This window comes from Rhinatrema bivittatum, chromosome 11, assembly GCF_901001135.1.
Source record: "Rhinatrema bivittatum chromosome 11, aRhiBiv1.1, whole genome shotgun sequence".
NCBI lineage: Eukaryota > Metazoa > Chordata > Amphibia > Gymnophiona > Rhinatrematidae > Rhinatrema > Rhinatrema bivittatum.
The window spans coordinates 65,095,844-65,122,433 of record NC_042625.1 but is presented as its reverse complement, the minus strand read 5'-3'; the positions used below and the strand labels follow the sequence as shown (position 1 = coordinate 65,122,433).

The 26,590-nt window shown below is 46.2% G+C and overlaps 1 protein-coding gene across 2 annotated transcripts in view; it reads right to left on the bottom strand.

Moving 5' to 3' along the window:
• Window positions 1-26,590, bottom strand: part of TCN2 (transcobalamin 2) — a 54,381-nt gene that overhangs the window by 10,810 nt on the left and 16,981 nt on the right. For both annotated transcript variants that reach the window (XM_029570928.1, XM_029570927.1), the window contains exons 3-8: window positions 19,002-19,191; window positions 12,605-12,759; window positions 12,144-12,296; window positions 9,970-10,145; window positions 5,394-5,574; window positions 3,045-3,240 (exon numbers count right to left, since the gene is read on the bottom strand). In XM_029570928.1, coding sequence (XP_029426788.1) covers window positions 3,045-3,240; window positions 5,394-5,574; window positions 9,970-10,145; window positions 12,144-12,296; window positions 12,605-12,759; window positions 19,002-19,191 — 1,051 coding nt within the window. The remainder of the gene's footprint in view (window positions 1-3,044; window positions 3,241-5,393; window positions 5,575-9,969; window positions 10,146-12,143; window positions 12,297-12,604; window positions 12,760-19,001; window positions 19,192-26,590) is intronic.

The following is a 26,590-nucleotide window of genomic DNA, read 5'->3' as shown; positions in this document are numbered from 1 at the left end:
GGCCCCTGATTTTGAATTGGATATGTAGAGAACTTGGTAGCCAGTAAAACAGCTGTAATAAAAAAAGGGGTAATGTGGTCAAATTTCTTATCAAAAATTAGTTTAACAGTGGGTTTTTGTATTATCTGAAGCCAACCGATTAAAATTGGAGAATGGATTACTGCAATGCTCTCCATCATGATTTAACATGGATGAATAAAACAAGGATTTCAAGTCACTTGTGTCTAAAAATGGTCTCAGCCACAGAATAAAGCACAAGAAAAAAAATAGAGAGATTAGAAACCTGAGAAGGAAATTTAGGTAAGGAATCAAGCTTAAATCCCAGGATCAAGAGCCTATCCCTGCTGCTTCCACCTGCCTTATTCACTCACTAATGACCGCTTCCCTCCTTCTCCCCAAACCCACTGCTCTTTACCCAAATGACTGGAGCAGAAGACCTATCCCCAGACCTCTCTTGGCTCTAATTGTCAGATTCAAAGCTCCCAAAGCTGTTCAGGAGATTGCCTGGGAGTAAATCTTGGAGCCCACGATCAGATAGTGTGCAGTGGGAGAAGTCGGGCCTGTAAGGGTGAAAGATGGACCTGTCCCAAAGGACCACATGATATGCTCGTAGTAGACTGATACACTCCTGGTTTGCTTCTGCTCCCCTGGAATTCAATTACATTTTATTAAGTTTTCATCAAAATACACGATATAAAACAAAAGAAATTTCAAACACAAAGTCCAAGGAGAAAGACAAATGTTTTTAAGTTACACATCTTGATACTGACAAAAGTCCAGATCACAGAGCAGTAACTGTCACCTCTTGATACAATTTCAATGAAGGGGGGGGGGGGGGGGGGGGGGGGGGGGGGCGGGGCATAGCCTTCCACTTTCTTTTGGCAGTGGCTGTTCAGGGATTTAATTTTATTGTACAGGGGCTAAGGAGGAGGAGGGTTTGGATACTTTATAAAAAGTATGATGGTACAGAATTATAAGGCAGGATTTCACGGGTCTTTACTGGTGATCATGGCTAGATCCTTTGCTAATTTTGTGTCCCTCAATGATCATGGTACAGGAACATCTGTAAAGTGGAAGAGGATGCTGAATTTTAACATTCCAGGGATTATGGAGACATCTGTCAGATGCAGAACACAGAAAGCTGCAACGGGATTGTGTTGGCGGCAGGTATTTTTCTCATCTTATAATACCAAAAGCAGGGGGGGGTTTGTGCATTGATACATAAGACCTTTCCATTGTTTCTGGGCAGATCAGCGACAGATCCGGAGGGCAGCTATATAGCCCTCGACTGTTTCATATATGGGAAGCAGTTTGTGCTTTCTAATATCTATGGACCTAATGAGGGCCAGCAGGCTTACCTAAGACAGCTTATGGGTGTACTCTCTTCCTTTCATCTTAGATGGGGACTGCAATTATGTGTTTAGATCCGGAAAGGGACAGATCATCCCAGGTCAAGCAGAACAGGGGTCCTATGGAGGAGCTGCGGTTCTTCATGGCTCGCTTCGGCCTAATTGATATCTAGAGAGGCCAATACTCCACAGGCAGAGACTTTACTATCTTTTCATGAAGACACAATCCATACAGCCAGACAGATTTCTTTGTACATGCTGCTGGACTGTCCTATAGCCTTACTTGCCAACTCTCTGATCATCACCCAGTTCTCCTTGCCAGGGCAGGAGAAGTTTTATGCCCTTCTCTCAGAGGCCACCGAAGAGTCTTGGGATGTCCACGCAAGGGCGGAGCAGAGTCCTGTTATGATTTGGGAAGCCCTGAAGGCTGTGCTCAAGGGGGGGGGGGAGATCATCAGCTATGTGAGCCCATCAGGAGGGGGAGAGGCTCAAGCGGGTGTCTCTGGAGAGAACTGGAGGCCAGGCACAAGGCCTGCTGTTCCCCCGAGGTTATACAGGGCTCTGCAGCACAGTCAGGACGAGCTGCAGTGGATTCAAATTGGGGGGGGGGGGGGGGGGCAAAGGAGTGGGGAAAAATCTGGAGAGCTACTCCTAGAATATCGTTGTAGCTGGAGAGCTGAGCCAATGGTCTGCCTTTTGCATCGTACGTATCTTCGCGTGTGATGATTGTGCCCGTTGGCGGTAGCCTTTTGGAATAATGTTGAGTGGGAAATGGCTGCGATCTTCAGGATGGCCCCTAGCTCTCACCCCGGAATTGTGCCTCTTGGAGAAAGTCAAGGCTTGGATACCTCCAAGAAAGCTTTGTTGAACCATATTTTGCATGCAGGTCCTTTTGTAAAAGCTTCTCAATGGAAATCTCTGCCTACAATGAGATAGCACTGAGAGAAAAGCTGATGTTTCTGCTCAAACATGTCTCTGTAAGATAAGATTTGGAGTGGCTTTGGGGCCAGCTTATGACATATGCTTTTGGTGGTTTGAAGTGTCTATCAATCATACTCTTATGTCTAAAAGGTATTGTACAGCTTTGAAGGGAATGGATGCCATGTACCATGTATACTCTCTGTGCACATTTCATTTTCGTACCGCCTTTGTTCTTTAAATAATTAAAAAAAAAATTTGACCTGCCCCAAGATCTTATCCTAAAAGTGCCCCACTGGTGATAAAAGTCACTGTAAAAATTCCTCTTAAGTTGCCTGTGTGGAGCTGTCCAGGGACACCCCGAAATATTTGGTCAATTGATTAACACGTTATTTTTACAGTCACAGAACAGAGAAAAGTCAGATAAAAAGCTCAGGATATGTTCTTTCTACTGCTGATGTCATTAGACAGTAGCAATGGGCTGATGACATCAGCAGTAAGCAGCATATACCCTGAGCTTTACAATCTGTTTGCACTGTGCAGTAGCTGTCCTAGCACATAAAGAGCAATTGTAACCAGTAAACTAAACAGCCATGAGCTTAACGTGACAGAACGGAGGCAGCATGCATAGTTGGGACAGTTCCCAGTCAGGCCCAATACGAATGGTGGAGGCTACTCATGGAAAATAATATACATCTCAGCACCAGATATGAGCCACAAAAAAAAAAAAAAAAAAAAAAAAAAGCTGTTCCCATAAACAGTGTGGTTTTGCCTTACGTGAAGTCTGCTGCCTCTGCTTTCTGTGCCATTTTCATCACATCCAAGAGAGATGATCCTGCTCTTACATGGAGCAGTCTGCTGTATCCCATGCTGAGACTAGAGTCATCCTCGATGCTGAGCCGAATCTGGATCCGCCCTTCTTCAGGAATGATTGCCTTGGATCCACTGCGGGCAGGGCCCAGCTCCAAAGTGTCTGTTAACATGAGTGGAGGGAGGATGAGGACGAGATTAGGGCAAATGAAGAGGGGAGGAGAGAAGAGGGTGAGAGCAGGAATGGAAGAGAGGGGGGAAGAAGAAAGAAAAAGGGGAAAGGGCAAGATGAGAGAGCGCGAGCAGGAAGGAGGGAGAGGAGTATATTATCTGAATCAGGCAGGTAAAGGCTTCTTTGTAATGCCAAGGTTCACAAGTTCAAATCCCGGCATGGCTGACTTGGCTCCGTAACCGTCCCCCAGCGTAACAGTACAGCAAAGGTTTAAATGCTGGACAAAGACTTCAAACTTTTTTGGCCCGGCAGTTTCCCCCTGTTCCTTTTTGGGTTTCTAGCTGAACCATAAGCATTACCTGGTGCTTTCCCCCCTCCATTTTATACCACCCTCCCAACTCAGCCCAGCCACTGCAGAAACAGTTCTTGGACGGGGGACCGCCCAGCAAAGCTCCCCCTCTGGAACTCAGCTAATATGGAGCCCAAGTACGGCTAAGTGTGCGTCACTCCTGAATGACAGCCAAGACTTCCCTGTGAATGTTACCTCTTCAGCATTCCCAGCCCCGCCCACCCGGGAAGCAGAAGATCTGCGCCAGGAATGACATCCATTTCCATCTGCATAGCAGTGCACAACACTGCCTCGGGGCCATCGGGCTGGTTTAAAACATTTTTGCCAGTAATAGGGAAGATAAGGGCACTCCGAGGTGTAAGTGCATCCCGGCATCATCACTTCTCAGGGGAATACAACCAATACCTTTCCATGGCTCACTGCTTAATGGACTGGAATGTTCAGAACAAGGCCAAAAACAAACAATCTGATTGGTTGGGAAACCTTTATGTACTATATTTTGGCTTCCCTGTCATGCTATTTTGATATATTTTTTTAAATTTTTAGCCTACTTTGTAGTTAGTGTCCTTTACTTTGGTTATACAGGACACTAAATAAAGAAGGTTACAAAATAAAGAGACTGTATTTGTAATTACAGTGCATCCCACCTCTGCCTGTAGATACGTTTGCCACCATTTAGGAGTCTATGTGCTAACTGATAACATGAGTTACTTGACAGTTTTAATGCTGGCTTTAATGCCCAGTGTACTAAACTAATAATATGCCTCTAAAGTAAAAGGGAGATCTAAGGGTTGCATGAGCCTGGCGACCTGATTCCAATTTGGCAGGGGGAAGAGGGGTTTTCTGCAGATCCATTACTGTATTTAGGGGATAACATGAGATTTGGGCATTTAAGGTCTAATTTAACACACAGTCTACTAAGCCACTGAAACTCTTGATTTGTAGTTAACTGTTCCAATATTAATAGGTTCCAGTAAGAATCTCCACACAACCAAGAACTCACACCGCTATTAGGACTGTATAATCACTGAAATCCAAAAATATCCTAATTCCCTTTCAGGAACGACAGTCACTGTACAAGTACTCAGCCACTGATCTTCTTATTTTAAATTATTATTTATCGTTGCACTTCACATTTTCACTAAAACAATTTCCTTAAATAGAACCTTATTCAACACTTCTACCCACTCCACTGCTCGCACACAGTTACCCTCATTCAAACCCAGCCACTCACACTCCCCTATCCTCTCACACGCATCCCAATAACATTCCTAACACACACTCTCACCCCTCATATAAAAACCAAGGCAATATTGAATGTATCAAGCAGTAATAAATGTGTAGATATTGTCACATATACCTCATGCTGAAACAAAAGCAATGTTAAATATATAGAGAGAGGGTATGAATAATATCGGGGGAGTGCGAGTGGGTGGGTTTGAATGAGGGTAACTGTGTGCGTGCAGTGGAGTGGGTAGTAGTGTAGTATAATAAGTGTTGAATAAGGTTCTATTTAAGGAAAATGTTTTAGTGAAAATGTGAAGTGCAACGATAAATAATAATTAAAATAAGAAGATCAGTGGCTGAGTACTTGTTCAGTGATTGTCATTCCTGAAAGGGAATTAGGATATTTTTGGATTCCATTAAGAATCTTACATATTATAGCTGGATTGTTCATTAAGTATTAATACCTAGTAAAATAATTTGTATTTATATATTTTTACTTTGGGGCATTTACTTAGCAGATGGGAAGTAGCTAAAATCCATTAGTGCACAGGCCCCTCAAGCTCCTTACCTTGTTCATCCTTGCAGTTGAGCTTAGCAATGTCCAGGTAGGTCTTGCGATACAGAACAGGCAGGAGTTGAGAGATGGGCATAGGGTTACTGAAATGCCCCTGATTCACACTGTCCACCAAGACATTGATGGCTTTGGAGCACTCCATCTCATTGTCATTGCTTGCCAGAGCAGACAGAAACTGAGAACAGAATCCAGAATGAGCAGGGGAGAGAAAAGCAAATGGAGAGAGCTGTGAGATTGTTTAGGTACAGCTAACATGTAGGGAGGGGGTAATGGGAAGTGGTTCTGAAAGGAGACATTTGTTCTCACCTGATAATTTTGTTTCCTTTAGTTCAGTCAGACCAGCGCAGATGCATGGGTCACACACACACACACACACACACCAATCAGCAGATGGAGACAGAAACTGACAGGTTTGATGATGCCATGCCTTATATAGTCCTGTGCTGAGCTCAGCCTGTCAGTATATCATGCAGAAGCTAAGAAAAATTCTCCAAAATCCTACCCCAAAGAAACCAGGGGGTTTCCAGGAGGAAACTAGAAAAGTAAACATCAAAACTAATTCAGAGAACAATGATCCTATCTTTGAAAAGAGTGAAAAAAACAAAATAGAACTTGCATTTCATTATATTTCCTGAAATACAGAACAGATGAAAACGGTTTGGCAGAATAGGGAGGGGCTTTGGACTGATCTGGCTGGGCTAAAGAAAATAAGATTATCAGGTGAGAACAAAATTTCTCCTTCCTTTCCATTCAGCCAAACCAGTCTAAAGGAATTGTATATACCAAAGCTACTTTCCAGCAGGCAGGAAACTGCCAAACCCGCTCTTAGGATTTCAGAGCCAAGAGTAGTCTCTTCCCTGGCCTGCACATCAAGTCTGCAGTGCTTGGGGAAAGAAAGTAAACCTGGCCAGAATCGGTGCTTTACAAATCTCCAATCTTAGTTCCACCCACGAAGCTGCCCGAGCTGTAGTAGAATGTGCTTTAATCTGTTTAGGCAGAGAAGCTCCAATCACGCCTTTAACCCATCTTGCAAAAGCGGCCTTAGAGGCCACGAGACCTCTCCTATGACCCCCGAATAAAACGAAAAGATGATCAGACTTTTGAAAATCATTACTGACTTTCAAGTAACACAAGAGGATTTTTCCAACCAATGAAGAGTAGAGTATGCCTCTTTGCAAGATTCCCTAGGAAAGGAAAGTAAAGTAGACACAGCCTCATTAAGATGAAAAGGAGAAATTACCTTCAGATGAAGGTACTGAAGTTACTGTGCAGACTTTCACTATATTCCTTGTAAACATTCCAGAGGGTTCCCTATATAAAAGTGCTTGTAATTCTGAAATAAGCTGCTTATACTAAAAGCCAACAAGACGTAACTGAAGCTTCCCTCATATACTCAGATGGAGATTCTGTAAGATAGGTTAAGACTAAATTTAAATTCCAGGAAGGAACTGGACCCCTGAATAGCGACTAAGCCAGTTTACTCCTTTAAGAAAATGAGACACATCTGGATAGGAAGATAGAAATCCAATCAAGAGACGGCCCCTAAAACAAGCTAAACACCACTGCCTGAACCTTATGGCGAAGAGAGCTAAATCTTTCTTAAGCCTTCCTGTAAAATGTGTAAGACCTGAGACATTGTGAGATGAATACCAGTCCTCAAATATGCGCCAAACTGTCACATGTGTTAATGAAATGGAAGTCTTTTTAGACTGTAATAGGGTTTGAATCACTTCTCTAAACCTTCTTTATCAAACTTGATCTACCAAGGGTCATGTGATTAGACAGAATCCAGCAGGATTTTCATGTTCCACTGGAGAGAAAGAGAGAGAAAGTTTTACATACACAGTCAGAGGTACGAACAGCAAAGTTGACGTCACTGAAGATTTTAGGTCATTTGGAGTAATGAAATGTAAACGAGGAGTTGATTTGTACAATGTATGCTCTACCTAGCTTTTTAAAAAAATCTTTATAGGGACAAAAGTATAACTGGTACATCTAAACCCTATTCTTAAAATAAAAGGAAGTCTGCCTGGATCCAGAGCTCCACTCAACCGAGGGCTCTAGCCAGACCTCAGCATGAAGCACGAGATGCTCTTCCATCTGCTGGAGACGGAGAACACAGACAGGCTGAGGTCAGCATGGGACTATATAAGGTGCGACATCATTCAACCTGTTTGTCTCTGTCTCCATCTGCTGATTGGTGGGCACAACCCATGCATCTGGACTGGTCTGGCTACATGTAAAGGAAATGCATTTTAAAATAAAGGGTTCTGGAATCATCAGCTCTTGAGTTTAACAGAGGTGCAGACACTGCAGACCCCATCCATGAGCTGGACACATTCATAGCTTATGAGATCACTAAAGGGTGCATAGACAAATGAACAGCAGAATTTGCAAGCATTGTTGAGGACAGTGGTTCTCACACTTTTTTTCTGTTCAAGATCCCTTTGTTACCCAATTTCCTGCATTCCTTTCATTTTAACTTGGCCCATAAGAACCTTACTGCCAAGACAGCAAAGTATTCCCCCCTCCCAGGCTTGTCTGCTATCCAGCAACTTTTGGGTTTTGCTTACTCTGGGATTAGTGACAGAAGGAATGGAGGGGATTATCCAGCATTATCTGGGGCACATAAGAGTTCCAAAAATTGTGAGACAGGCGATAGTACCGCTTACCTACAAGACAGATACTGTTATCAAGGCAAAATGTTTCAAAACTGCCACAAACTTACATTGCTGTCAAGTCTCTTCAGCTGGCATGAAAGGCTACTCTACCAGAAGAAGTGAGTGGCACGCCTCCTCAGATGCTCCCACCCTCCAGCAACATCTTCTGGGGCAGAGCTGCTACTGTTTGAAGAGAAAGACCCCACACTTTGGGAGTCGATGTGGGGCACTTGGACCGCTGCCTTGGCTCAGTGGACACAGATCTCTATGACTTTTCCCATTTGCCAGTTCAGACTGAAGTGTCCTTTCTGCAAATGGAAAGCCAGATGCTGCCCAGTAATAACTTCTAAAGATCAGTTCTAAGCTGCTGGTATACATCAGCTATGGAGGTCCATGGGGAGTGGAAAGTTACTCGGGCACATTTAGGCAGGATATTCAGCAGGACTTACCTGGGTAAGTCTGCTGCTGAATACACCCAGCTAAAGTTACCCAAATAACCCTAGGATCGGGCTTTCCCCCGACCGGATTTACTCGTCTAAAGTTATCCGCATAGTGCTGAATGCGGGCGCTATCCAGATCAGTTTAGGATACACCGCTGGAATGTGCCCCCCCCCCCTTTTCATCTGGCTAAATTTTACCCTGGTAAAATGTTGTGGGTTCGCAGGGCAGGGAATTGAAGCCACGAGGTTACCTGGACAAAGCTTTTTCAATAGACTTCGATATGGTCTGCAAGGTTCATGCAGCTGTCAGTGACGAGGGGCTGAAGAAAAACTGAAAACAGTGCAGGATGTGGACGCAGGCCCCTGTCATGTGCCAGCCTCGAAAAATATATCTACAGCTTATTTTCTCTCTGTGTGTGAAGTGCTTGGGTTCACAAAAAAAAAAAAAGTTCCAGTTGTAGAAAAAGCCACTTTTTTTTAAAATACTGTAATCCATTTAGATTATAAACCAACCCTTCCAAGAGCCATCTTTCTGTATTTATTATACCCTTGTTACTAACCTTTTACAAGCACTAAATTCACAAAACATTTTTACATCCAGTTCAATCCTGTGTAGCCAAGTAATGGGAAATGAATACAAAAAACGTCCTGTTAATTTTCTTTTTGAATGCATATAAGAGTTGGTTTGGGATCAGGGATTTTGCAGGAGAACAAACCTTGGCAATAACAACAGGCAGCACCAACTGCAAAATTCCTTGATTTGCAGATTCTTTAGTTTTTGCACAATTTCTTGCCCGGTGCACGTTTATATTGTAGCTTGCTTTCTTTGGCAGTTCTGCAGTAGGTGTAATGGACTGGGCTCCAGCCTACCATTCTGGAATCTAAACGGACAACTGGGGAGAGGGTAACCCCCAACTGTAAAGAGGCAGCAAGACAGAATGAACTTAGTCCAAAAACACCAGGGAAATTCTGCGCGGAATGTGCTTAAACGCCGGTGATCTTAAGAAAAAGCTTGGTTAGGTTCTCTGGTGATAAATAAGCATACCTTTAAGGGTTAGATCCTAGAAAAGGAACCCCATCATGATTTGCCAACCTTATCATTGACTTTCAGGAAGAGAAATGTTTTGCGAGAATATTAGAACTAAGGAAGAGAATTAATGGAGACAGAGAAACCGTAGTAAGTTATTACAAACAAGGAAGAGCAAGAGAGAAATATCTGCCATCATCCATAAGGTGACCTCCATCAAATCCAACAGTGAAAGTCCACATAATGCACCAGTATCTGCTATCTCCCCTATCAGACTCCCTCCAACTGGTGAAGATATAAAGAAAAACAAATATTTTAACTAAAAATGAATTTTTAGGGTCACCTTCTCCTTTGTTGTGTTGGGAAAAGCAGGATTCAGAGACGGAAGCCACACTTTCACAAAGCCTTTCCTAGTCTCTGTCTACATACAAGACCTCCCTTACCTGCACAGCAAGGGGTGTGCTGTAAACATTCCCCAGAGTGCCTTCAGGCATCTGGTGCTGCAGAATCCTCTCTTCCACAGCTCCGACGGCTTGGCTGAATTTTGCCACCAATTCAGCAGTGTATAGGTTGGACCGTTCCAAGCAGAGGAAAGCCAGACCAGCCACGGCTTCTGTGTCTGTGCATTGAAGAGCAGAAAGGTGACTGTAGGTTCAGTTTCCAACTGTTTGGCTAAAAAGACAAGCAGACTCTGCTTCGCCACTCCCATCCCTAGACAAACTGATTGTGTTTTTAACTTTTGCACTGCGGTAGCAATATTCATGCTATGAAAACCCTACACAAGTGAAACAGATCAGAAGTTAAAGAAGAAAAAAAAAAAACAACTTACACAGATACAAAGTTACACATAACCAAGAAAAGCAAGGTAACCCCTCTATGGGGAACATTGTGTGGGGCCAGAGCATTGCATCAGTGACAGTACAAGGGAAATTCAGAGCAAGCGAGGAACGGAAAGTTATAATATAATATAAAGAGAACAAGTCTCAAAAGCCATTTATCCAGGTGAAGAGCAAGATACCCGGGTAATAGAGGGCCTGTCCGATAACTCTCCTCCCTGTACAATGCGTACACTTTTGCCCGCATGGAACGTGAGCATTGTTGGGCAGGAGAGGGGAGAAAAATAATTCACATTATTTTCTACAGAAAGTAGTCATGAGAAAAGCCGGACTCTTTTTCCCTGGGGCACACTTCACAGGGAAAGCACCCGTGTACTGCTCCTTTGAGAACAGTTGCAGAGCCCGCCGGTAAAGCACCTGCATTTTTGTAGAGGTGCTCCCAGGGTGGAGTGTTGCATTTATTTTTGCCATTTAACATAAGAGACAACAAAAAGTTTACAAATTTTTTATCTTGAACAGCAAAAAGAAACATTAAAAAAAAAAAAAAAAAAGAAAAAAGTGAATAAAAGAAAGGCCTACAAGTAGGAGAGACCCAGAAATGCATTACATTTTGGAAAGTAAACCAAGTCTGAACAGGCTGTCGAGGTGAAAAGCCAGGTTAGAAAGAAAAGAAAGGGAAAATCATTCCTCCAGTGAGGACACAGAGTGGCCTGTTCCTTCATTAAGCACTTGCAGCTTCTAGAACAATTACTTTTGGTTTCATAGCAAGAAAACAGTTATAATAAATTTGTGTTTCTCTGGTCACATCAGGAAAAATAGAAAACATTCAGGTCAATAATCGGTGAGCGGCAAAGGTATCCAAGTAAAGTTACTCAGATAACTTTAGCTGAATGTTCAGTGGAACTTATCTTCTACTGAATATACTTGGCTAAAAAGTTACCTAGATGACACTATCCAGATAACTTGGCTGCTCGTCAGCTTATTGAATACAGAGGGAAACAAAACCTCACAGGCCAGCAGTGATCTTATTCCTCTCCCCACTCCCCCCCCCCCCCCAAAAAAAAAAAATTAAAATAAAAAAGAGGCGGGGCCATAGCGAGCCAATCCCTGATCCCTCCCACATCCTTAAAGTTTAAACAAAAAAAAGTTGCAGGCTGTTACAGCCCAATCTTCCAAGTTAAAAAATAAATAAATAAATAAATAAAAAACTACACAGGTCTCCTCCACCCCACAGCTTTGCAAAATCATATCAGGGCTACTGCAGCCCTATTCCCACTCCTGTCCTCAAACTTTACAAATAAAATGAAGGAGCGATTCCGCCTTCCCCTTTAACGAAGTGGGGCACCCCCAAACTCCTCCCAGAGAAAAACAAACCACTTGCTAGGCAGATTGGATGGGCCATTGGGTCTTTTTCTGCCGACATTAACTATGTTACCATATGTATGTGTTACTATAAATGAATAGTTGGCGCTCTAGCTATAGCTCACAGATATCAGTAATTGGATATTAATTTATTCACTAAACTTGAAGCAGGTTTGGTCATAATATGAACAGCTGACCAACTGCCCTTGAGACTTAAGCTCTGAAGGGCGTTTGGATCCTACACCAACTGCCAGCTGTATGGCACTGCAGCACCACCCTGCTATTCTAGTGCCGAGAGCCTCAGACAGCTCTGTCAATGCACCTCAGTCCCGCTCTGCATCACCACACTATTATTCTAGTGCTGAGCACCACATACAATTCCTTCTGCGCTCTGCAGTTGGCTTCTGATGACCTCTTACCTACTGAAGTCCCATCACTGTAGCTGAATTTGTTCTGTTGAGCAGTGAGGAGCTTCTGAATCACATGGGGATCGATCCTCTTGTGATTGATGCAGAGGCTGAGAACACCCAGGCCATACTGATAATAGTTAGAAAGGGGGAATCCCTCCATCACTGAAACCAAGGGAGATGAATCTTGGTTAGAAACAGATATTGCATCTTCTTTTAAACCATGCTGCCTTGAATAACATTTCTTTATAGAGAAGGGGAATAGAAGGATGGAGGGACTGGGGAAAAAGGGAAAGTGAGTGGGAAGTTAGAGGTATTGGACAGTCTGGTAGTGATGGAAGGGGAAAAGGATTGAAACAGTTAAAATTTAGAAAATATTCTTCACAGCACCTCTCTCCCCCCCAACACCCATAGGCAGTTCCCAACTGTCTCCTTCCAGTCAGTTCTCAGTTTTCCCTCACCTCAGCTCTTACCTATCTGCTTCTTCTCCTCATGGAGCTGGCGCTTTAGTTGTGTGATAAGTTTCTTGATTTGGATGTTCTCCATGTCCTCACAGGATGCCCTCAACGCCAGGATGTATAATGCAAGCAGGCCCGTGCTAGACTCTTCCTCCACAGAATATGTAGAACTACCCAAAAAAATACAAGGAAACACACTACTCTGATCCAGCTCATGGATTACTAGGAAAGCTATTTGTGTCACCTAGCATTATGTGAGGAGAGGCAGAAGGTATAAGTGACACAAGGTCTACATGTATAATACATATGGACACAAAAGGCTGAGAGCTGCTGCAGCAGATACAGATAAGCATGCACTCTCAGTTACAATACAATACATTAGCCTGCTCAGCCAAATGCATAATGCTCTCTCCCCCAAATCATTCAGACATCAGAATAAACTCAGAATTAATAAAACTTTGTGATACATTCAGGTGGATATGCAACGACTGATGTCAGTGGTGAAGATGTTATGCCTTCAGGTACATTCAATTCAGTAGGTGTGTGCAGAGATGTGCTATCTGATACTACTTCCAGAACAGGTGGTGGTGCATCTGCTGGGCTTGAGGAAGAAATCTGTGCAGAGACAGAAAGGACAGGCTGTTCTGATGGTATCTCTGCCTCATGCTTTGCAGAGTGAAATCTCAATGATGGTAGCTCATACCCACATTGGTCCAGAACTGCATTTTCAAACAAAATCTAGATCATGCTTTTCAAACCTTCGTGGACCCTGGATAACTTCACCTCAATAACAGAATTCTGATTCTCTCTAATGTCTGAAGCTTAGTCTGGATATAAATGCTCTAAGGAAGCTTTCAATGGAGATTCTTAAGTATTTCTGCTGGAGATCGCCCTATTGAGGTTAATACATATGTGGATAAAGGCGAATCAGTAGATGTAGGGTATTTGGATTTTGCGAAGGTGTTTGACAAAGTACCTCATGGGAGACTTCTAAGAAAACAAAAATTCATGGGACAGGAGGTGTCTTTTCGTGGATTGCAAACTGCTTAAAAAACAGGAAACAGAGTAAGATTAAATGGTCAGTTTTCTCAGTGCATAAAGTTAAACAATGGAGTGCCTCAGGGATCTGTACTTGCGCCAGGGCTTTTCAATATATTTATAAATGATCTGGAAAGGATATGACAAGTGAGGTGATATAATTGCAGATGACAAAATTATTCAGAGTAGTTAAATCACATGCAGATAGTGATAAATTGTAGGAAGACCTTGCGATACTGGAAGATTGGGCATCCAAATGGCAGATGAAATTGAATGTGGACAAGTGCAAGGTGTTGCATTACAGGGAAAAATAACCCTTGCTGTAGTTACATGATATTAGGTTCCATATTAGCAGTTACCACCCAGGAAAGAGATTTAGATGTCATAGTGGATAATACATTGTGCTTTGGCAGTCAAAAAAAGCAAATAGAATGTTAGGAATTATTAGGGAGGGAATGGCGAATTAAACAAAGGATGTCATAAGCCTTGGTATCGCTCCATGGTGAGACCGCATCTAAATTACTATGTGCAATTCTGGTTACCTCATCTCAAAAAGATATAGTTGTTCTGGCTCTCATAAAACATCCATGTTTTATTACCCAGGCAGCTAAACTTCCCCCCCCCCCCCCCCCCAATCGGTTCTCATGACAAAGATTCTGTAAAGTCTGAAATTGTTTATTGCACAAGTAAGCTTTACTTACAATTGTTGCACTTCAGACACAAGCTCCAGGCAAGAATCTTTGGTAACTACTATGGCAGGAGAAAGGAGAATGGAGTTTCTTGTGTTGCAGGAGTTAGTTATTGTAGAGGTGGGAAGGATGAGATGAATATGAGGCTGATTTAGCCCATAGAAGAAGGCAATAAAGAGGGAAGGTGAAACCCAATCCGTTTCAGGGGGTAACACAGAGCACATAGCTACTCAGAGGCAAGCATGGAGCAACTGCCTCGTAGCCGAAAGCTGCCAAAAGAAAATGCCTCCACACAGCTAGAGGCAGAGGACAGGGTCCAATGGCAACAAGCCTAAGAATCATGTAACACAGGGGGAGCATGAAGGGCAGTCCTTTGAACCTATAAGGCACCCTAGAAAACTTAAGTTAGGTTGAATAGGATTCAAGCTCTCCCGATGGTGAGCGAAAGTGAAGGGGGGGCCTCTTAAAGACAAGGCTCAGATTTTTATCATAGGTTACAAACAGTGCTTCATTATTAAGAATCCTCAGAAGTCAGGACTGCACTAAACACAGTTAATCTACAATACAGACAGATACAAACATGTACCCACTGCTGGGGACAGAACAATAGTTGTACTGGAGAAGGTACCGAGAAGGGTGACCAAAATGATAAAAGGGATGGAACAGCTCCACATGAGGAAAGGCTAAAGAGGTTAGGGCTATTCAGCTTGGAGAAAAGTTGGCAGAGGCCTATATATAGAGGTCTCTAAGATCATGAGAGGACTAAGATGTGAATTGGTTACTCTTTCAGATAAAAGAAAGACTAGGGGGTACTCCATGAAATTAGCAAGTAGCACATTTAAAAAAAAAAAATCAGCAAAAAACATTTCACTCAACACACAATTAAGCTCTGGAATTCATTGCCAGAGGATGTGATTAGGGCAGTTAGTATAGCTGGGTTTAAACAAGGTTTGGATAAGTTCCTGGAGGAGAAGTCCATAAAACACTATTAATCAAGTTGGCTTAGGAAATAGCCACTGCTATTAGTAGCGTGGGATCTATTTAATGTTTGGATACTTGCCATATACTTGTAACCTGGATTGGCCACTGTTGGAAACAAGATGCTGGGCTTGATGGACCTTTGGTCTGAGCCAGTATGGCAACTTATGTTCTTAAGGAAATGAGTTCCATAAAGCGGGAGCTTGATAACTAAATGATGATGATTCTCTTGTAGAGTCAAGAGGGATAACAGATAATTAAGGAAGATTAAGAAGGCCCATTTGGGACAAATGGAAGGCACGGGTTGGAATGTTGGGTATTAGTAACTTAAAAAGATAACTCGGTAAACTGAAATGCAATGCATGAAAGGTTAAATATAATACCTTAAATCTGATATGGTAATTTTCAGGAAGCCAATGCAACTTTTTCAAAGTAAGGGGAAGTGTGATCAACTTTCGTAAACCAGAAATGAATCTCGTGGCAGTATTCTGTAAAAGTTGCAACTGCTTAATTTGATAATTGGGAACGCCAAGCAAAAGAGAATTACAATAATCTAACAGATATTACAGATACATGTTGCATCCATCTGTTTCAGACGGCTTCGACCTCTGTGCCTCACCTTTCTTCCTTCTCTCTCCTCAAGCCTTGGAAAGATGGCTGCTGCCGCGTCTTCATGCCGCGCTCTCCGGCGTTTCCGGATCAGCGTTCGCTATAATTTTCTGAGGACCTCCTAGGGTGCGCGCGCACGCACACACCACCCACATCTTTATCCACGTCATGGCGGGAACCTCGGGGGCATCCCCTTCAAGTGATGTCATCACATCCTGGTATTTAGCCTGCCCTTCGTTTGCTAACAAACTGAGTTAGCAAGGATTGGATTGGATTGCCTCTGGTCTAAGCTGCTCTGCCGCTTCCCAGCTGCCGCAGGATGCTCTCTGCCCTTTGGGGTATTTCTTCATTAACCTGGGTACCTGGCTCCTCGGGGGCCTTTCTGCTCTATTTCAGGTACCTATCTTGGGATACCGGGTACTCTCTCCTCGAGGGCCTGCTCTCCCTATTCTGGTGCCTGCCACTGAACAACTTCTGCCTGCCAGGACCTTCAACTATACAGCTTCTGCTTCAGTGAGTACTAACCCTTTCAGTCTGTCTCACCTTCAGCTTCAGTGCTCTGTGTCTACACCCGGGACCTATCCCTGCTATGCCGCGCTGCCTATCACCTACTCGAGTGTGAGACGGGTCACATCAGGATGAGACAACAATGAAACACCTTCACCAGGCAAGAGCCACAACATGCACCTTCAAGGAATTAAGGGCCAAGCCTTTATTCAATCCATCCTGTAAAAAAAAAAAAAAATCCAGAATGAGAAGGATCTTAACTGAATGAGGAAGAACACCCCACTCCTCACACCAGGCCTCAAAAACTCTCCAAACCCACACATAAACCAAGGAAGTTGAGAACTTGAAAGAGCAGAGTAAAGTGGAAATCACCGCAGAGAAGGCAAGCCCTCTCAAGGGCCAAACCGTAAGATAGAATTGAGTAGGATCCTCGTGAAGAACCGGTCCCTGCTGTAACAGATCTATGTGCTGTGAAATATGAAGAAGGGCCTCCACAAGGAGTCGTCACAAATTTGCATGCCATGGATGCCTGGGCCAGTCCAGTGCCACCAGGAGTACTAGCCCCCTGTAGCTATTGAACTTGCGAATTAACCTACCCAGCAAGGGCCACGGAGGAAAGGCATAAAGCAACTGTCCTCTGGCCAGACTGGTACGAGAGTGTCTATTCCCAGGGACCAGGAATCTCTCCTGCGACTGTAGAATCAAGGAACCTTTGGATTCAAGAAGTCGCCAGCAGGTCTAGGAACGGAAGGCCCCAGTGAGCTACAATCAACTGAAATGCCTCGGCTGACAACATCCACTCTCCTGGGTCCAGATTCTCCCTACTGAGAAAGGCCACTCTTACGTTGTCTTTTCCTGCAATGTGAGAGGCAGAGCTCATCTGCAGATGACCTTCCACCCATTCCATCAGCTGGTCTATTTCCTGCAACACTTGCTGGTTCATGGTTCCTCCCTGGCGATTGACATAGGCCACTGTCGTCATGTTGTCCAACATCACACGAACTGTTTGATCCTGCAGCCTGTGGCTGAACTGCAATTATGCCAGCTGTACCGCCCGGGCCTCCAGGGAATTGATGTGCCAGCGGGATTCTTTGGCATTCCAGCACCCCTGGGCTGTTAGCTCCAGACAGTGAGCCCCTCAATCGTGGAGACTCGCATCTGTCGTGAGTACCAACCTGGTCGGAGAGGACAAGGAACTCCCTTTCTCAGATGATCCTCCTGCAACTACCACTGGAGGCGGGAGCAGATTTCCATTGGCAAGTGAAGTCAAAACGCATAGGGGGTCATTTTCAAAGGAGTTACGCATGTAAATGTGACATACTATCGTAGCAATTTTCAAAAGCTATTTACTCGAGTAAAGTGCACTTACTTGAGTAAATCCTATGGACAATTCAATGGCATATATTGTAGCAATTTTGAAAAGCCCACTTACTTGAGTAAAGTGTATTTACTCGAGCAAAAACCAGTTTTGCTCGAGTAAATGCTTTTTAAAATCTACCCCATAGTTCTGAGACCGCAGGTTCCAACGAGACAGCAGAGTGCTGAAGAGGACACATATTTGCCCTTGCCCACTGCACCAATTCCAGGGTAGCCGCCATCAAGCTGAGCACCTGGAGGTAGGACATCAACTGACGCACTTGAGACCTCAATTTCTGGATCCAAACTTTCGGTAGGAAAACTCTGTCCTGTCCCATGATGAATCGGACCCCTAGATACTCCAGTGACTGGGAGGGCTGAAGCTTGCTCTTGGTCAGGTTCACCACCCAACCAAGCTCCTGCAATAAGGAGGAGATCACCTTGTGTGTCACCAGGTGGCTCTTTTCCTGTGACTTGGCTCGAATCAGCCAGCTGTCCAAATACAGGTGCCACAGGATTCCTTCTTTTCGCAAGGCCGCCGCTACCACTACCAGCTGTACTGGGGAAGGGACTGACGGCACGCGCGAGCTGCTACTGCTCCAACAAGATAAAAAAAGGTAGGGTAAAGGGTTTAGGGAAGTTCCCTCACAGTCCTTAATTGGAGCAGACTGGGAGGGAACTGGGGAAGGCTGTGATGTGTCACCACGTGATGTTTGCTTGAGTCTACCCCCCTCTTGTACGCGCCGCCCGCACATATGTGCGCAGATTACAAAATCCAGCACGCATGTGCACATGGCCTGCCGATTTTATAATGCGTGCGCCCGTTATAAAATTGGCACATCCATGTGTGTGCGCCAGTTAGCGCGTGTACATGGACGCGTGCGCGCTTCTTTAAAAAGCTACCCCTTAATGCGCAGTAAATGCCCAACACAGCTTAGTCGGACTCCCCCTTTGATTGTAACTATATTTTAGCTCAACATGTGTGCATTTCTGCACGTCAAGTTATGTACTTGTGTATACACACACACACAAATTAGGGATTAATCTGGATTCTGGAAACAGATTTGCATTTTTTGGTAGCATTTCAATATATATGAACACATTTGTAGGATATTTAGTGGCTCTGTTAATAAGAATGCCAGTGACAAAAGCTTTGCTATTTTAGAGGGGGAAGGGTGAAAGGAGGAATATCCCAGAAACAAAGGAGCTCAGAAGCCTAAACCAGTGGCAAGTACCTGCTGAGGGCCGGCTGGAAGGCTGCTCTCAATCTCTGCAGGTACTTCGCCTCTCGCTCCAGGTTGTGCACTTCAGCCAAGCGCAAACCCAGGTACACACTGGGGTTCACCTTCTCAGAGGCATCATCAGTCACTCTCAGCAGCTTCAGATTCAGGGACTGGATCAAACGGGCATTATCCACGGGGATGTCTTTACAGAAGAAACCAAAACACAAGGAACAATTCATGGATGGACGCAGCCATTACACACTCCATGAATCAGCTTAATGCATCACTCCTTCAAAGATCTCTGGGTTCTCTGGCTCTAAATTGTGTGTGCCGGGGAAGGCAGAAGCAACTAAAAACTCCACAAACTAAAGCAGATGGTCCCATTTTAAACAATTTTACATTTAAATATGTAATCCACCAGTCCCACAGAAAGATATTTACTTGGGATGTTATGGATGACCTATGTCTCACTTCAGAGTGAAGCAGTGAAGCAGCTGTCTTTTACCTACTGTTTTGTATATCTGCGACATTTATAATTCAGAGGAGTCCACAAGACAAAGAACAAAAGTCACTGAGATCACACTGAAGTGGCAAAGAAAATGGCTGCCTGTGCGTCAGCTGGATTTCAACATAGAATCTCGTATTAATCACTGAACTAGCAGGTGGTAATAAGGACAACACAATTATCATTACTGCCTTAAACATGTATAATTATAGCTTCTTAGAAGGCAGGTCTCCTTCCAGATGCTGAAATTAAAAATTCTTTAAGCATGTTTCTGGAAGCAGCCCTGTTCAAAACATTGTCATAAATATCATCAAATGGAAAGAAAAATCTTCAGAGGGATAGCCGTGTTGGTGTAGCAAAAATGACAGGAGTCGAGTGGCACCTTATAGACTAATCAATTTATTAAAGCATAAGCTTTTGAGGACAGATGAAGTGATGTATAAGGGATGGGGAAAATATACACAGACAGATCTGAAGTGGATGCTGTACTCATTGGTTTATGCCAATGTGTGATGTGATGGCATTACATTAGCAATCCTCCAGTCTTTAGGTACCATAGACTTTTTTTTTTTTTTTAATGAAAGTGTTATGATCGGCAGTCCATGGACTAGCTCCATGGACTGCCACTCTTACATCTACCCCGGTCCAGTCAGGAACGCCCCCATTCAACGCCAGTTGCACGCCACCCTTTGCAGCTGGGACACTGCTGCTCCGCGGTGAGGTATGTCCTCCTTAGGCAGCCATGCGTCTCCCAGCTGAATTTAAAGGGCCCTCTGCGGGAAAGCCCTGCGGCCACCTGAGGCTTGATGGAGCACGGGAAAAGAATGGTTTGATAAGAGATGACACAGCACTAACACAGTGCGTCTAGTCCAGAACCCCTCCTGGACCGTCTTCTTCCCCGGAGACCCCTGGTCTGACTCTGAAGTCCAGCAGGGAGCCGGGAGGGGGGGGGGGGGATGTCTGAGCATTTTTTGGGCCACTTGGGTGCTAGCTACACCCTGGGGATTCGAATGGAGCTGGTTCTCCAGGCTCCGCGCAGCAGTACATGCTAGATGGCAGATTAAGTTTAACGTGGAAAAATGCAATGTGACGTACACAGGGAAAAGTATTCCCAGCTACAGGTACACGATGCTGGGTTCCATATTAGAAGCCATCACCCATGAAAAGGACAGTGGCATTCTTGTGGCTAATACACTGAAATCTGCAGCAGCTCAGAGTTTGGCAGTGGTCAAAAAAAGCAAATAGAATGTTAGGAACGATCCAAAAAAAAGGAAAGGAGAATAAAACCAAACTCCTCCGAATTGAACCATGGTGATACCGTTCTTTTGAGTACTATGTGCAGATCAGGTCGCCCCCCTCTCAAAAAAAACAGACAGGAGAACTAGAAGGGTGCAGGGAAGGGCAAAAAACGAGAAAAGGGAGGGAATGACTCCACTAGGATGAGAGGTAACACAAGTTAAGGCTCTTCAGCTTGAAAAAGAGACAGCTGAGAAGGGACATGATAAAGGTTTATATCATCATGCGTGGAGTGGGGTGGATGGATAAAGGACGGTTATTTCTCAGTTCAAATATTAAAAAAAACCTCCATGAAACCATCAGCAGGTTTAAAACATTCACAGAAAGCTCTTTTCACTGCTGCTGGAAGACACAGTGAAGGTGCCTGCCCTCACGGGGTTTAAGAGAGGTCTGGATAGGTTCCTGGAGGGAAGTCCATAAAACATTAACAACTGGGTAGACTTAGGAAAGCCACCATTATCCCTGGGAATAGAAGAACCAGACCTGCTTCCTTGGGATCTGCCGGGCACTTGGGAATCGGACTGGCCACTGTCGGAGACAGGATGCTGGGCTCAGTGGATCTTAGTATGACCTAGCATGGCATTTCTTATGTTCTTGGGTTTGGGTGCTCTTGCAATGATGTAGGTTTAAACACCAAAGGAAATATAACACACACAAACATATAAAGTACTGTAGACACAGGAAGATTTCACAAATAACTAAATAGGTAAAATATATAAAGCAATAATGGGTATTACTATTTGACATGTGTACTAATAAAATATCACATTGTGAACAGAGGAAATATCATTTAAAGCACAGGATTACAGGATTACTCCATGGCAGATGGGACAGGATTAACCTGGCCCAGTCTTCTATTGCATCTACAGAGCTGTAGTTCTGCCCTTCTTAGAGAAATCAGTCCTGCAAGTCCCTGCAGTTAAAAACAGAGCCAGCTAGCAATCCAATCCTGGATTGCAAAATGAATCTCTGCCAAAACAACAAAACCCAAGGCGCCACTGACCTCTTACAGGTGACCTGATGCAGCGTGCCATAGTGGAACAAACTGGAATATATGTGACGCTGATTGCTCTCTCTCACACTTGGTTTTCATACATTCAAATAAACATGAAGCCACCATCATGTGACATGTGAACATCTTTGTTTTTTGCAACATTAGGACTGACTCAGCCTCTCTCAATGTCCTGGAATTATCTGATAATCATACCTGGAAACTTTTAAATTGCAGTTACTAAAACTCAGCATGGATTAGTGGGGGAAGGGCAGGGCCTGCATGTCAACTTTCTCTCTTCTATCCCCCTCCCCCACCAACCTTCACATAGGAAAATTAGTTTCTTACCTGATAATTTTCGTTCCTGTAGTACCAAGGATCAGTCCAGGACACCTGGGTTGTGACTCCGCACCAGTAGATGGAGACAGACTAAAACTTGTGGGCGGAGCCATATATGCCCCTGTGCCAGTCACAGCCCCTCAGTCTTACGGAATGTCAAAGTAGAACACAACCAGAGAAGTAAACCAAACTAGATACCGCTAACTAACGGGGAAAGAAACACCCCTTCTGGAAACGGACTCTCCAACCGAGAGAGCGAACAAGCGGAACAGAGCAAATCAAAAACACAGAGCGGACTCTCCATTACTTCAGCGCAGCACTGCGGGCGGGATCCTGGACTGATCCTTGGTACTACAGGAACGAAAATTATCAGGTAAGAAACTAATTTTCCTTTCCCTGTACGTACCAGGATCAGTCCAGGACACCTGGGATGTACCAGAGCAACCTACTGAGGGTGGGAAGCAGAGAGTCCCGCTCGGAGTACCCTCTCTCCAAAACCCCCAGAATCGGTAGCCCGGACATCCAGCCGGTAATGCCGGATAAAAGTATGCAACGACTTCCAGGTGGCCGCCCTACAAATCTCTTGAGGCGACACCTGAGAAGCTTCCGCCCAAGACGCTGCTTGAGAACGAGTCGAGTGAGCCCGCAGCCCCACGGGAAGAGGTTTGCCCCGCACCAAGTAAGCCGAACCAATGGCCTCCTTGAGCCAACGAGCAATCGTTGTGCGGGACGCTGTAGCTCCTTTCTTTGGTCCAGAAAACAGTACAAACAGATGATCTGTGACCCGAAACGGATTAGTGACCTCCAGATATCGGAGAAGGGATCTCCGCACGTCAAGCTTCCGTAACTCCCTCTCTTCAGTAGCAGAGGAGTCTCCGCACGCAAAGGCGGGCAACTCCACCGATTGATTAACGTGAAAAGACGAGACCACTTTCGGTAGAAAGGAAGGGACCGTCCGTAAGGAAACCCCCGATTCAGAGATACGCAAGAAAGGTTCCCTACAGGACAGGGCCTGTAACTCGGAAACACGCCGTGCCGAGGCAATCGCCACTAAGAATGCCGTTTTTAAAGTGAGATCCTTAAGAGTCGCGCGTTTCAGGGGCTCAAACGGCGCCATGCATAGAGCGGAGAGAACCCAATTGAGGTTCCAAGCCGGACAAGGCAGACGTAACGGGGGGCGAAGGTGTTTAGCACCCCGAAGGAAACGAGCAATATCCGGGTGAATCGCCAGAGACTTACCTCGCAAACACCCCAGCGCCGCCACTTGGACTCGTAGGGAACTGCACGCCAGACCTTTGGCCAGACCCGCCTGGAGGAACGCCAGAACCTCAGCGACGGAAGCCGAAGTGGGGTCCACCCCGCGCTGCACGCACCAGTCCTCAAAGACAACCCAGACACGGACGTAAGCCAAAGACGTCGACTGCTTCCTGGAACGCAGTAGCGTGGCCACCACCGCATCTGAATAACCTTTTCTCTTCAGTCGATTCCTCTCAAAAGCCATGCCGCGAGACAGAAGTGATCCGCATCCTCCAAACAGACGGGGCCCTGATGGAGTAGGGCCGCCATTCCCTGGAACCGAAGGGGTGCCGCCACTGCCAGTTGTACGAGGTCTGCGAACCACGGCCGGCGAGGCCACTCCGGTGCCACCAAGATCACGTTGGCCGGATGCAACTCTATGCGCCGTAGAATCTTGCCGATCATCGGCCATGGGGGAAACACGTAGAGCAGCACATCCGTCGGCCAGGGAAGCACCAGCGCATCGATGCCCTCTGCCCCCCGCTCTCGACGTCGACTGTAAAATCGCGGGGCCTTCGCGTTGTGCCACGTGGCCATCAGATCCATGTGGGGCACTCCCCACATTTCGCAAATGAGAAGAAAAGCTTCGTCCCCCAGCTCCCACTCTCCGGGATCTAGACGATGACGGCTGAGATAGTCCGCCTGCACGTTGTCGACTCCCGCAATGTGAGACGCTGCGAGGTTGCTGAGATGTAGCTCCGACCAGGCCATCAAGCGCTGAGCTTCCTCCGCCACCTGGGGGCTCCGGGTCCCCCCCTGCCGGTTGATGTATGCCACGGTGGTCGCATTGTCCGACAACACTCGGACCGCCTTTCCCCTCAGCAATGGTAGAAAAGCCTGCAGGGCCAGACGGACCGCTCTGGTCTCTAGGCGATTGATAGACCACTGGGCTTGCGACACCGACCATAGGCCTTGAACTGAGCTCCCTAGGCATACCGCTCCCCAACCGGAGAGGCTGGCATCCGTGGTCACCACTGTCCAACTGGGCACCAGGAGGGAGACTCCGGCGGAAAGGTGACTGGGGTCCAGCCACCAACGCAGGCTGGATCTCGCGTGTCCCGCTAGAGGAAGTGGTAAGTGGAAATCCTCCGAGACCGGCTTCCAGCGGGAAAGCAAGGATGACTGTAAAGGTCGCAGATGAGCGAACGCCCATGGCACCAGCGCCAGCGTGGAAGCCATAGACCCTAGGACCGTAAGGTAGTCGCAGACTCGTGGTTGGCGGAGAGACAACAAGCGTTGTACCTGAGTTTGCAATTTGACCATCCGTTCGAGGGAAAGAAACACCTTGCCCTGCTTTGTGTCGAAAAGAGCTCCCAGATATTCCAGGGTCTGCGTTGGTGTCAGATGACTCTTGCTGAAGTTGACCACCCATCCCAGGGACTGCAACAGATGGAGGACCCTGGCCACCGCCATCCGACACTGATCCTCGGATTTCGCCCGAATCAACCAGTCGTCCAGGTACGGATGGACATGGAGACCTTCTCGGCGCAGTTGCGCCGCCACCACGACCATCACCTTCGTGAAAATACGAGGGGCCGTTGCGAGCCCAAAAGGGAGCGCCCGAAACTGGTAATGCCGACCCAGAATGCAGAATCTGAGGAAGCGTTGGAATGACGGCTGGATACCTATGTGAAGATACGCTTCCGTGAGGTCCAGGGAGGCCAGGAACTCGCCTGGCCGGACCGCGGCGATGACGGACCGGATGGTCTCCATTTTGAAGCGAGGAACGCGTAGGCATCGGTTCACCCCTTTGAGATCCAGAATTGGTCGGGACGTGCCGTCCTTCTTTGGAACTATGAAGTAAATGGAGTAACGGCCCTTTCCTTGTTGGCTGACAGGAACGGGGGAGATGGCTCCCAAGTCCTCTAAGCGGCGGATGGTGTCTAGCACCGCCACTTTCTTCTCGGGAGCCTTGCAGGGTGACACAAGGAACTTGTCCACTGGAATGCGAGCAAAATCTAACGCGTAGCCGTGACTTATCACGGTGAGGACCCACTGGTCCGACGTTATTCCGGCCCATCTCTCGTAAAACGACAGCAACCGCGCCCCGACGTTGGGAACAGCGTGCCGAGGCTGCTGCGGGAGAAGGGCCGACCCTCTTTCATTGTGAAGACTTGGGCGCCGTGATGGCCAGGGCACCCCCTGGTCTACCAAAACGCCTCCCACGAAAGGACTGCTGCTGCTGCTGCTGCCACTGTGGGGTACGGGAGGAGGAAGACCTGAACGAGTGCCCGGACGACCTTTGAGGCCGCGCCCTCCTGGGCCCACGAAAGCGGGACCTGGCTGAAAAGGAAGGCCGCGACCTGGATCTATCTTCGGGCAACCTGAGAGCCCTATTTTCCCCCAGGGAAGCCATCAAGTCATCTAATTCCTTGCCGAACAGCAATTTACCCTTGAATGGCAGCGCCCCGAGGTGAGCCTTTGAAGAGCCATCCGCCGCCCAGTTGCGTAGCCACAGGAGGCGGCGAGCCGAGACCGATGCCACCATGGATCTAGACGAAGTGCGCAGTAGATCGTGGAGTGCATCTGCGCCATATGCTATTACCGCTTCCAACTTATCCGCTTGCGCTGCCTCGTCTGCCGAAAGGTCCGCATTGGCTTGAAGGACCTGAGCCCAGCGTAAGCCCGCTCTCAAAGCGAAATTCGTACACATGGCGGCCCGAATTCCTAGCGCTGAAACCTCAAAAATCTTCTTGAGCTGTACTTCCAGCTTCCTGTCCTGAAGGTCCCGAAGGGCTGTAGCACCCGTAACCGGGATAGTAGATCTTTTCGTTACCGCCGAAACCGCCGAATCCACCTTGGGAAACTTGAGAAGGTCCAGCGCATCCTCCGGAAGCGGGTAAAGTTTGTCCATGGCCTTGCTGACCTTCAACCCTAACTCCGGGGTGTCCCATTCCCGGAACATGATGTCTGTTGAGGAAAAATGGAACGGAAAAGCAACTGCTGGACCCGTGAGGCCTAACAGGACCGGATCCATGTTCGCTTCCTGACGAACCACCGCCGGAGGGGGGTTTATTCCCAGTTCCTGGATAATAGCTGGAATTAGAGGTGGCAATTCATCCCTACGGAAGAGCCTGACCACTTTGGGATCGTCTCCTTCCACAGCCTGTGAGCCTTTGGCTACGCCGGACGTAGCGGAGCCGTCCGCTCCTACATCGTCGGGCCCCTTCTGGG